Genomic DNA, 13,244 nt, shown 5'->3' with positions numbered 1-13,244 from the left:
CGCTTTCGTGTGTGTGTGCACGTGCGTGTGTGTGACACTTCTTTATCGTCCTTACGGTCTGAGACGTTCCCCGCAGCTAGCCTGCAGAATACTTAAACCAATTTCGAACTCGCGCACCAGCTGGGAATCGAGGTGTCCCTAATGAAACGCGCAGGGTGCCTCTGGCTAACAGCTCCTCGGAGCGAGCTGCAAGCCTTCCGAACTGCGGCGCCCGGGCGGCCTCTCGTTCTGGCACGCGCCTCCGTGGCTGGCGACCTCGAGAGACGCCCACAGCGTTGATTATGCCAGGGACGCTATCATGAGCTGCGCTGAGCAAGAGTTCGCCGCCGCACGTTGCGCTTCACACTTATCACATTCAGAGACGATAAGCGACACACTGACACTCGGAGAGTTCTCAAATTGCTCTGCGGAGCGTGTTAGGTGGCAGGTTCTGGTTTCTTATGGAAAGGCTGCAGAGTCATTTGCCCTGATTCGAGCGATGTTACATCTTGGCCAGCTTGTGACCAACGGAAAATTGGCAGTCGCCTCCTCGCTGCTTCAGTGCATTGGCATATTGACGAGCAATGCAAAACGACGACAATAACTTGACGGCACCGAGTCACGTAAGCGGGTGATCTCCCGAAGGCGTATATGTTTCACACTTTAGTTTTAATTCGTGGGTTTTGCCCCAAGGCATAGAGGATAAATGGAAATCGTATCACTCCTACGGCTAATTCACGGTTATTGCATCACTAACCTCCATTCTGCCGTAAGTCGCCCACGCCGTTCCGAGCTGGCAAAATTTTTACCTCATAGGTGACATTTATCTCAGGCAGCAGAAGCGTTCTGCGTATGCTCTGATATCTGGCTTACTCGAGTAAGCCCCATCGCTCAGCCGCAGCCTTCTATTCGCACTGAAGTAAAGAAGGCAGCGATTTACTGCTAATGGCATACTGTGACGTACCGCGACATACAGCTAACGACCACTGGCCTCTGGGTCATCCCAGATGACTTCGGTCCATATCACGGCGCTTCGCTGCAGGTGGTGCAGCGCGCACACATGGTGTTCACTCCCTCCCTCTGTTCCTTTTTCTGTCCCCCTTTCCCCCACCCCCAGTGTAGGGTAGCAAACCGAACGCTCGCATGGTTGACCTCCCTGCCTTTCTCCTTCTTGCTTTCTCTCTCTCCTTCTCATTTGTGGCACCAATATTTTCATTAAAAGGGCTGCATTTTGCAACGATCACTTTTCTTTCGATTCTATCGTTGTCAACCGTCAAGCCAAGCGGCCATGTGCCAAACGATATACCATGTGCCAAACGTAGCTTGCGCCAAAATTTTGAAATTTGCAAGTGCCACGTATAGCTGGACAGAAACAAGGTAATGACACTTTTAACAATTTTGGCACCAGTTACGTGGAACAAATGGTGTACTGACAATGGCGGAGAACGAGCCAATGACGAAGGACGCACGTTGCAACAGGCGGGTCTAACCTGGAATCGGAGGCCGGCAATTAATATCTCTGCTTGAATGGTTTCCATCAGGGGTACAAAGTTGAGTCACCGATCGCCTGAAAGTCAACTGTCGTGATAAAGCACAGGCACTGAAATCTCGAACTTTCTTTTCAAATGATCTTGTGGCCTTCGAGTGACAAACTACCACGATTTACCATTATTTAAAAGTGTAGCATGAATCAGATTGCCATTGACGATCACTCAGACCAGGCGCGCAGCTTTCTCTTTGTCTATCTTGTTTCTATGCGTGTGCGTATAATCCATGTCACATTCATTTTACAGTTTCCCACTCTGCACATCCAGATAAGCCAAGTGCAAATATGGAAACAAACCTGGGCCGGTGTATGTGTTATTGAGCAGCACCTGTATACTTCCTGATACATCATGGTCGTTTTCTGCGTTCCACTCCATTCCGTCAAGCGCAATCATCAAAATATGCGCTATTCTGTCCTGAACACCTTCGTGACTGACGTTCGGTATAGTATACCTATACCGGCAGAAGAGACGTTTAGCTACTTGGAAGCTACAGCGTAAGTCTATCTTGCGCAGTTCGCGCATATATATGTATGTATATATATATATATATATATATATATATATATATATATATATATATATATATATATATATATCACAGCTTGGAAACAAGCTGTGATAGCTGTTGTCTTAGCGTAGATAAAGTGCACGGATGCTCTTTTCCCGCTAAACCTATCACTACAAAAGCGAACTGACAACGTCAGTGCAAATGTTTAAAGGTGCGTTTTGTTTCGTCCCAGTCGCCATGTCTTTCTCTAATGAGCAGAAGGCATGATCCTTGCCTTAGGATCTGCAAATGGCAACAAGAGGAAGGCCGCAAATATATATATATATATATATATATATATATATATATATATATATATATATATATATATACAGAGTGTTCCAGCGAACACTTCCAGTTTTTTTATTTAATTGCCGGTTGCAGATAGCCCAATTCTGGTGCATGAGCTGATCTACTCGAAGAGGCGGACATTACTTGCACAGAAAATCGAAATGCATAATCGACTAATTGACAAAAATTCATCCACACAAAATAATTGTGTGGGTGCCACCATTTACGAGATGTGCGCCATGAAACTTGCGGTAAAAATGCATTGTCGTTCCACTTACTTTCTTAACAAAACATAGTTATATGCATTGAAGCACGAAAGTAACTGGAACGCCAATGCATTTCCCGCCAAAGTTCGGGAATTAATATCTCGAAACTGGTGTCATCCTGAGAATTCTTTCCAAGTGTATCCGCCTTGCCAATTCCCTGTCTAGAATTTGTAAATGGCAATACGTGCAATAAGGTAATAAGCTAAAAACTTAAGTATTAAAGTTTCGTTAATTGGTCGATTATGCATTCCTTTTTTCGTGCAAGTGATATCCGCCTCGTCGAGTAGACCAGCTCATGGACTAGAATTGTGCTATCTGCCAGAGGCAATTCTTTTCTTTAATTTGAAAGTTCGCTGAAACACCCGGTATATATATATATATACAGACAGGAGATATCTTCTTTTATCTTTTCGACTCTTAAGGTAACAGAACAAGTTAAACTAAAAATTCTATGTAGCTAATAAGGAGGGAAGGAGATAAGTAGAAGGCAGGGAGGTTAACCAGAATAACGTCCGGTTGGCTACCCTACACCGGGGGAATCGGAAAGGGGAAACAAAGATAACAGGGAGAGAGAGAGAGGAGGGAAGGAAAGAAGGAAATTGCGGTGAATTCGCTGACGTGTGTGGTCCTACAGAAATTGCATTAATAGTCACAGATGGTCGCACAAGCCCGTCGTCCTTAAGAAGCACAAAAGTGCCTTCACCGCTTTATGGGCCGACGGGCGATGGGGGCGGTGTTCCAGCAGCACCTGCATAGAAAGCGGTCGATTGTCCAGTTTTTGGAAAGCTTTGGCAAGTTGTTGTCTCTCTGGGGCATATCGTGGACACTGGCACAGCAGGTGGTCGATGTTTTCTTCGGTGCCACAGACCTCGCATGCTGCACTGTCAGTCATTCCAATTAATGTATGTAGCTAATAAAGAACGTAGAAAATCACTCAGGTCTGTTAGATTACAAACTGGCCAACAGGGCAACTATATGAGCGACAGCTAACGGACAACACGCTTTATGAGCCACTCCTGTAGTATCGGCACAAAACAAGTATGTGTGCCTTTATTTAGTTTCGTTCTCTCATTATGCCGCGTGACGACGTATCCAAATTAAAGAAAATAAAGCTCACTTGGCAAAATGTAAAATAACGAGCCTTTCCGTACAGGCTGTTTCTATGAACGCGCATATTTTCTCGCCTTTCGGGGAGATTTTAGGACGGTAAACGGGCATTTGGCTCACAAGCATAACCTCTGCACAGAAGCTGGCGGCGTGTACGCTTTGTCGCATGCTTCGAATACCGCACGGTTGAAAGCGTGTCCACGTTTTACGGAAAAATACACGGTCGGTTGGAGAAAGCGCGGGAACGATGTGCTGTACAGCCGGCACCGCCCTTGAACGTCGTCCTCCCATTATAGTAGTGCGTCGCAATCGGGCGGCATCGTGGCTGCGCATGCGTTGTCGTCCGCATCCAAACTGTTTAGTCTGCCGCAGGGAACACCGCCTTCAGCACACCGCTCGGCCCTTTTTCTCACGCTCTAAACATTACTGAGGCACCCTTGCCGGCGCTAAGGAAGATGGGTGGCGCGGAGCGAGCGCCAATTTTGGCAACAGCGGCCGTGGCACGCTGTTCTGAAGCGGTCTGCAGTGCATCCGGTAGCCGCGGGCAATCGCCAATCACTATGATAGAAAAAGATGCGCTGAGGTCTGACAATGCCTAAGAAAAATAGACACTTCTCCTCATTTAGGAAGCCAGGGTTAAGCGCACTGCAAAAAAGAAAAAAAAAAACAAACAAACTACAAAGCAGAGCAGGCAAGTGAGCGGGCGGGGAGGAATAAAAATGCACCGCTCAGAAAACGTTATAATCGTTAACGGTGGCCTGTTCTTACCGCTTGCGCCTGTAAAACGCTAAACGGGATCTGAAACGTTTAACGAACAGGAAACGCCACAGGGCAGCGCCGGCTCGCTGAGAGGAGAAACGAAAGAGTTCCGCTCCGAGAAATGTTTGTTTCTACATTTTGACATGTTTGTTTGTACATTTTGATTGCACCGAAGACGGTGGGCAGCTAAACAAAAGCGGCAGCTCCCCCCCTCTCTCTCTCTCTCTCTCTCTTCTCGTCGTTCTTTAATGACAGATGATCCATGTGCTGCAGACACCCTACCCTGCATGGTACGCACGTATACTAAGCTTCAATTTGTTTTTCTCACTGTCGTTATACAGCAGCTTGAATAAGCGGTCTTTTAAAAAGAGTACAGTAACCGTGGCTCTGTGTATACTCGCAATAAAATGAAGAATGCCGAGGGGTACACGTTCAGCTTTGCATAGCGATCTGTGCAAATCTTGCGGTCTCCGTGTCATTACACCTAAAGCGCCTACGTTCACACTTTGTGCAGCAGAATTGGTAACACAAAGGGCACACAGCACACGCTCATCCCCTGAGCCTTCAACTGCTGGAACTAAGAGAAAACGAAAAAGAAATTTTTGGCAGGATGTATCTCAAAGTGAATGTTGTCGTTAATGCGATTAGGTTGCAGCTATGTATCGACACACCGTATTTCCACCGCAGACACACGAAGTGGCATTCACGCTGCCAAGGACAATGCCAAATTATGCCATGACAGAGTATAACTTGTCACTGCACCCCACTTGAAACTCCGTTGTATCCCTGGTATCCTGATTGCACCTTCGTTGCAATGGCTCTCCATCAAGCGGCTGCGCTCGACGCTATTGGGATGCTATCGCTGTAATATATTTCAGGCTATAAATAGCTCTTGTGTCACCTTGGCACATCCCTACTGAAGATCAACCAAGAATTTGCTCGTGCCAATAGCACAGACACGGTGCCGAAGTTAGCTGTTCGGGCACACATACCCAGTGGCATCATACCTGGTTACCCAAGTTGTCTACTATAAGCCAGGCAGCAGACAGCATCAAGTTGTCTATTCGGGCACATACCTCGTGGCCCACGTTATCTGCTCGGCGAGACAGCAGCCGGCACATATCTAGTGGCCCAAGCTATAGTCGACAACTTGGGTCACTGGGTGAAAGATGTTAGACACGTACAGCAAAGTGGCTGAAGTTGCCAAAGAATGCTAATCGCATAAAAAGGAGGCTAATTTGCTCTTTGTGAATGAGACGCTAACTCCAGCATCCGCTCGCTACATAACGCAGCGATTGCTCCGAACCCGCCGCGAAGGTTCAGTGGCAACGGCATTCTGACGCCGAGCACGAGGTAATGGGTTCGGTTCATGGTCAAGTCTGCATAGAGTTACTGTGGGATCAGATGGCACAATCACTATAGCACGCTTACTAAATTTTACGCGTACCGTTGGCGCCGCATGTCCAAAGTTAATCGCGAGCCCTCGACTACGTGCCCCCCATAGCCTACTGGGCCGCTTTGGGGCCCAGTGGGCCCCACCACCACCAGGGTTACCACGAGCGGAAGCAACACTTCTGTGCCGCCTGTGGCTCGGCGTGGCATTCACGAACTCCTATTCATTCCGCATTGGAATGGCCGACAGCCCTACTTGCGACACCTGCGGCTGCGAGGAGACGATTGAGCACCTCCTTTGTGTCTGTCCCAGCTACAAAGTGCCAAGAACAGTGCTCGTGACAACGCTCGAAAAACTGGAGAATCGCCCCTTTACAGAGGAAAAAGCTCTAGGACACTGGTCCAGACGGGCTTCGGCACTCAAGGCCTTAAGGGCTTTGCTGAAGTGTTTAAGGACATGCGAATTGTGCGATCGCCTTTGAGTGTTGTATCGCGTACTATCGCGTTACTGCGTGAATTTTCCGATTTCTCTTTTTTTTCTCCTCTTCTCCTTCTTTCTCCTTTTATTCCCTTTACCCCTTTCCCCAGCACAGGGTAGCCAGCAGGTACTTACACTGGCTAACCTCCCTGTCTTTCCTCCTCTTTGTCTCTCCTCCTCCTTGGAGCCCAACATTTCGTCATGTAATATTTGCGTTTCTATGCTTCGGTTATACATTTTGCTGAGACAGCAGTTATGAGATCGAAACTGTTTTCTGCGTCCGTCCTTTCCGTTACGCTGTCGTTGTTAGAATGCGGCCGCCGCGGCCTGGAGTCGCACAGGAGACCTCGTAGCTCAGCAGCAGAACCCCATAGCCACTGAAATGCACTGGTGGATGTCGCAAAGAAAACCTTGGTTGTGGCAGAACACTGTCGTGCGAGGCTGCAGATGCACAGGTACGTGTCGGACTGCGTAGCGCGCAACAGAATGTTCAATACATGAGCTTTACCGCACTTCACTCCCGATAACAAGAAAACTTGCAAAAGCGGGCCGCCAATGTGCTCACGTTCACACTTCGTCAACAACAAGTAACTAAGCCAAGAAAATTCAGGAGTCTCTCAAGAGGAACAGATACATTAGCCAGGAAAAGTGATGAGTCGTTTTTCTCAACAGCACGTTTGAACATCCTCAAAGGACGCTTTAGCTCGAGGGCTCCTATCTAAATGCATGGGAACAAATATATCTTTCTCGACAACCACTGCACTGTATTTGATGAAGTTTGTTGCATATAAGAGAAAAAAGTTGAAACATGGTTACTGTAGCAAGCGGATTATTTATTTCGGTCGTCATTTCTTTAAAAAAAAGTTGAAAAATTCATTAAAAAAAGTAGCTCATGTATCAAGTTTAAAACGCTGTAACTCAGCAATAAAAAGTGATATCACAATTCTGTAAAACGCACCTAATAACACATCTAAACCGAACAAAGTTCATATATTATACACCGCTCTGAAATATATCAATAATTTGTTAGTCGGACTTTTGCAAAGCCTTCGTAAACATTGTCACAATTTTACGTAAGCTTTGAACTCATACATAAAATTTGTCGGCTTTAGATGCTCCAACAGATGCAGTTTACAAAATTACGATATCGATTTTTGGTGAAGACTTACGGATTTGTAAACGTCTTTCCTCAATTCTTTCGAAACATCCCGATTTTCGACAATTTTTGCAATATAACTGCAGGCCCTACATAAAAACTCTGTTCCCCAGAGTCACCAGTATTTGACCTTCTCTCTCAACTGCAACAAGTTTCATACAAAGCGATCCAGCGGCTATCTCGTGAAATTATTTCTACGTTTTACGTTTATTTGAATAGGAAAATCGGAGTTAGACTCGTGCTAAAGCTTCCTATTATGTGCATTATATTATGTGCTTTCGGGACGGGCTGTTTGAAATGAATAGAAGCAGGTTTTTCAGACTGTGTATAGTCACTTGTAAACTCCATTTCATGCTATGCTTTCTTCGTGGTTCTTTCACTCCTAAGCGAAATCGGAATGCTCCCACAACTCCCATAATTCAACTTTCACAAGCGTTTGGGCGCCAGAAATCCGGCAAAAAAGAAAGAAAGAAAATAATGACTGACATACTTCATACCGAAGATGTCCCTAAGCGTTCCCCAAAAAATGCTCCCGACGAATCGGAAGGCATACAACATTGATAAAAAGGACCACAGCATGTTGATGTCGACGGAAGGCTCTAATTTCCTAACCACCGTAAGCCTCGAGCCGTTGCGCGCTGTGTTGTCTTTATAAAAATGTAAATATCACGTATACGCGCATACCAAACATGAAAATTAAAATTTACAAACTTGCATTGGAAATCAATAATGTTAAGCGGTTTCGTTTTCTTCAATAAGCTGTATGACTTTTTTAATTGTATTATTTTAGATATGCTTTCTTTCTTTATATATATTTGTTGGAGGTGGGGTGTAGGTGGGAAGCCCAGTTTAATGCATTAAATTTCTTATTAAATAGAAAAATAACGGACGCTGGGGGACATCCCAAGTGTAAGACGTTTATCCTTTTTCTTTTTGTTATTATTTTCTTACTGCACTGTCAAGATCATTCTGAGGCTTTTGGCTTCTCGTTACCATTGAGGATCGTTTGCACGTGGTAAGCACGCTCCCCTTCCCCAAACCGCTAGAGAGAGGCAATTCGCGTAACGGCGTTGTGAGGAAGGTTATTGGTGCCAAAGTCGAAGCCATGCGACACTCGATCAGTTTAGTTCTTCGCGGGACAGCCGTTCAAGACGAGGAGATGGGAAAGGGAAGGGGGGGGGGGGTGCGCGGCCACAGCGCGCAGGCAAGAGGCACGTAGGACCCCCTACGCACGCTCAGCGGGGAGAGGGGGTCCCACGGCCGGACTACTTTATTCCTCCGCCCCGAGTGGGTCACGTGGGGAGTCCCCCATCCCGCCCCGGAAGAAGATGCTCGCTCCTCCTCCTCCGAGGCCAAGGCGAGCTCCTAGCTCGGGGCTCCCAACAGGACTAGTGAGGCTTCGCCGACCGCCAGCGAAGGGCCGGGCGCGCCGCACGCACAGGCAGCCAGCCACACTTCACGGCTCGCTCACGCCACATACACTTGGGCGGACACGGCAGCGGCGCGACTTCGGCCACGCTCACAACTACACAAAAGAACACAAAGCTCCCTGGGCAGTGAGCGGACGGAAGCCCGACAGGGGGTGTTGTCGCCGTGCAGTGGTCCTCACTGAGCGGCTCGAGGCAAGCAAGAGGTGCGCACCCCCAGACACCGACGACCATGCCGGCCCCGTGGTGCTGAACAGAGCCGACGAAGCGCATGTCGTCTCCGCGGGCAGCAGAGATGGTGGCGTCGGGTCTAGCCCAAAGGTGAGCACCAACTTGTACGTCGCGCAAACGAACGTTGTGTTCCATTGGTTTCGTGTCGCGATTTGCCGCGACAGCTGGTTTCGCTTGAGCGACACGAAATTTGTTGAACGCATATTACGAATATTCGAGTGTACATTTCTTCTGGATCCGAAAGCGCCATTGTCTTACTTGCGCTTTCCGGTACGACAGCACTCTGTCGATTTATTCTTTACTTGTAAGAGACGGACTTTGTAGGGCAAATCATATAGGAGAGGCGAAATGTACAATCAGCGTCGAAAGTATGTGGGCAACGCATATCTGCCTGTTGGGTTGTGGTCTTAATTCAAAGTACTATTTTCCTTTCTTTTTTCTTCTTTCTGCCAGATTGCTGCTGCTATCATCACTCGCACTGTGCTTCTATAGCGCACTGTCTTCTAATTACCCGGTAAGTCAACTTCGGCGCATTTCAATGTATTCGTCTCGCATTCCCGGAGAAACGAACGTGATTCGCCGATTATCATCCGCTCTATACGAAAAAAAAAAGCAAGATGGAGTCAACATCAAGACATTGACTGCTAAGAATCATGGAGTGAGAAAAAGACTGAGATCGGCTTTCTTTTTTCGCGCGAACCGCCGTTGTCGAGTTGAGCGCGCACGTGTGCTGTCTGCTACAGATGCCGGGCTAGCCAGTCGTCGCTTCCGGTCGCTGCTGATCGAGCAGTCGCGCCGGGCGGCAGCGGGCCTAGGCGCGAAGGAAAGGGCAAGACGCCTCCTCTGCCATGTTTTGCCCTCTCCCACCGCGCCATGGGCTTCGCGCTCTCGCTACACCCGCGTCTCCGCCCGCTTCCTCCTTTGCGTATTATGTGCCGTTCGCATTGCGACTTAAAACCGCCTGGAATGTTGACACCTCTCCCCTTATACGTGCGGTTTTCCAGCGCTGACGAAGCGCCACGGCAAACATGTCGCGCACTTCCCGATACGCTCACACAGTTAGTTGTCTTGCCAACAACTCCCTTACCCTTCCGGCAAGTACTACGGATAGCACCTTTTAGCTGCTGTCCGGTGTGATTTACGGGCCACCCTCTGATGACGGGAGCTCGGTTCTCAGCTCTCCAACGTTAATGGCAGCGACATGCGCCCTCCGCCCTACGTGTGCGCGAAAGAAAGACCCTATTTTTTGAACTTTGTGCTCTCCTTTTATTTCTTTTTCTTTAATTTCATACTGAGCGTTAGAGGTATGTTCGGTTCATCTCTAAGAATCACGTTTTAGAGCAAGCAGCCTGCCATAGATAGACCGCAAAACAGGTGTAAAGCTTTCGCCAAATGCTACTGCGCTTAAGCGTGGGATATAATTTCCTATTTGCAAGTCCTAGCACTCAACGTCTGTCGTATGATGGAAAGTTACTTGGTTATCGAAGTTAATTAAATAGAAGCACATTCAAACATCGCAACTTCATTTTCATAACATTTCTTTATTGAAAGCAGAAACAACAGACTTCTCATAGCATTATGCTAGACTGTTATAAATATCACGCTTATTTCCCCTATTCCCGACCAGCGGAAATAATTACAAGTATGTCGACCGCTTAACGTTCCACAACAATCTTCTGAGGATACACATGACTATTAATAGTAGGAATGACGAATGTTGTTTAATCCTACTAATAATGGTCACGTGTCGTATTTGCCTAACAAACAAAGGGGAAAAATAACTAATCAGTCTTTCTCATGGGTAAGCTTTGTTGACGTTTATGCCAACAGATGCCATGCCCCTACAAGTTGAAACACAACATAATCTCATGTCAGCTCGAAGCAACTATGCCATGGTTTTGTACTTGATACACTGGCGAGAGACTTTGGTGCGAAATCCTGGAAGCTGGCTTCTCCACGTACCTTGGTCAACAGAAGCAACGTGGTCGGCCTCGTTATATATATATATATATATATATATATATATATATATATATATATATATAAGCGTGAGCGCGAGTACTTGCGTTATCACCTCAATTCATCGCTGTTTGGCACGTGACCCTCAGACTGGCGCGGATTTCGAGCTGTACCTGGGTCATATTAATAGTAGCCAGTGCGATATGCGGGCAAACCTACTTGCGTGCTTGCATGACCGTCAGGAAAGCAGCACCCATCGTGCGATGACCATGAATATTTCTGCCTCGTTGGCGCTGCCTTGGTTAAGGCAGCTTTAGTTATGGGCGAAAATAGCCGTCAGGGTCAACTTCCTTCCATTTTATCAGGAGGTGAAAGGACAAGTGAGTTTAACTTGTTTAAAGCAATGTGTGCAAGCAGATGTGAACTGTTCATCTATTAGCTACGGAAACTTGCGAGAAAGGGCTATGCCAGTGCCGCGGGTCTTCTTTACACTTCACGACTGGACTCTCTTAAATTTCTGAAGAGTAGTTTTCACCCTTCATTGAAGCTACCGCTGTTTTGGAGTGCGTACGGAACGAGTGATGCTCAACCATGAACTGCTTACCATGCCGCCCTCGTTGCATTTTCGTTTTTGCCGATGTGCTTGTGAACTTGGGCTCCTCCTCTCTCGCAAAACGTAATCGACGAATGGTCGCATTCTTTTTTTTTTTCATTAAAGTTTATACAAGAGTGGGGCTAGGTATTGAAAGGGGCCGACAAGAATGTTCCTGCTTCTCTTTAACTGAGCTTGTCCATCTTACTAATGTACCGATGCAATTGCAAAAGCGTGCGCAGCTCTTAGGCGCCCGTCCCTGGGTTGAGCGTCGGTGTCCCTCGGCGTAACAGCGCGAACGCGCTCGTGCCAGTGCTCGTGCGTTCGTCGTCTTCCACAGCTGACTCCTCGATGCCGCTCATCGCGCCAGCGTTGCCATACTGCCCCTCCCTCTGCGAAGGCGCTGACGGCACTGACCCACTGCCAGACGGCGCGGTGACTTCGGTCTCGAATTCGTTGCCTCAATATATCGCGAAATGAAAGCACGTATCGAGCTGCGTCTAAATTTCGCATTAGGGCGTATCGTAATCGTCGATAATTTTTTTAATTATTTTTTACGATAATTATTATAGCCCGTTATGCCGTCTCCAAATCTTGCGATGCTGGTTCAGGACTAAGGATGCCTGTTCGAGATGCCAAGATGGGGCATTGGAAGAGTGTAAACATTAACACATTTTTTACTTTACCTATCTATTATAAGGAATATGCGAAGTAACTATATCGTTTAGTATAGGAGCAAAAACAAGAGCGAGCACGTAGAACAAGTTCACACAAGCTAGCGCGGCAAGCGAACTAATTTAGGCTGCAGCGTGTTGGCGACACTTGCTGTTAGCGGCGCTTTTCCGGGCTATTAGAGCTCAGTTTTTATGGTCTTTGGATATTTTTCTTTGACCTAGCTATCCGCATGTTCTGTCGTACTGTGAATGGTCATGATAGCACACGAAAGAGAGCAAACACGCATAATTTTTTTCAAGTGTGGATAAACTAGGACCTTTCTTTTTTTCATTTCCGGAAACGTTCCATTTCTGATTATTTTTTCTTTTTTTTTTGTCATCAACGTTTCGCAATAACATTAGAAACGGAACGAACCTTGCCTTCCATTTCTGGCTTTCAGATGGCGCTGCTCCTCGCTTCCCTTAAAGTTAATTTTTGCAGGGCGTCATCTTGTCCGCACAGGCAAGCATCATGCCACAAGATGTCTACGGATGTATTTATTCACTAATGGATGCGCTCGATTATTGTAGGCGTAAAGACAACCAGCCGTTGAGCAAAGATTCATACCTACATTTTTTTTTTTTTTTTTTTTGCCTCACGGCTCTTGTTTGCGATTGACGATCGCTGTCAGTGGATGTGAGAGAGACAAACTTTACTGACATCGCTGCACAGTCAATCCGTAAGGGTTTCCAGTGAAACGATGGCATCACTCCGGCGAGCGGCGCCCGTACACACAGCGAGCGCGGCCGGCTCGTGTGGCGGCGCTCCAAACCCCGGAAACGCTGTGAATGAACCGCAC

General features: G+C 47.1%; 1 protein-coding gene across 1 annotated transcript in view; it reads left to right on the top strand.

The window, feature by feature from the left end:
• The first annotated feature begins 8,912 nt into the window (after window positions 1–8,912).
• Window positions 8,913–13,244, top strand: part of Col4a1 (Collagen type IV alpha 1) — a 69,721-nt gene continuing 65,389 nt past the window's right edge. The window contains exons 1-2 of the mRNA XM_050196175.2: window positions 8,913–9,270; window positions 9,634–9,694. Coding sequence (XP_050052132.1) covers window positions 9,221–9,270; window positions 9,634–9,694 — 111 coding nt within the window. The 5' untranslated portion in view covers window positions 8,913–9,220. The remainder of the gene's footprint in view (window positions 9,271–9,633; window positions 9,695–13,244) is intronic.

The sequence above is a fragment of the Dermacentor andersoni genome, chromosome 1 (genome assembly GCF_023375885.2).
Source record: "Dermacentor andersoni chromosome 1, qqDerAnde1_hic_scaffold, whole genome shotgun sequence".
Taxonomy (NCBI): Eukaryota; Metazoa; Arthropoda; class Arachnida; order Ixodida; family Ixodidae; genus Dermacentor; species Dermacentor andersoni.
Note: the sequence above shows the minus strand (reverse complement) of the source record. Positions and strands in the feature narration are given on the sequence as shown.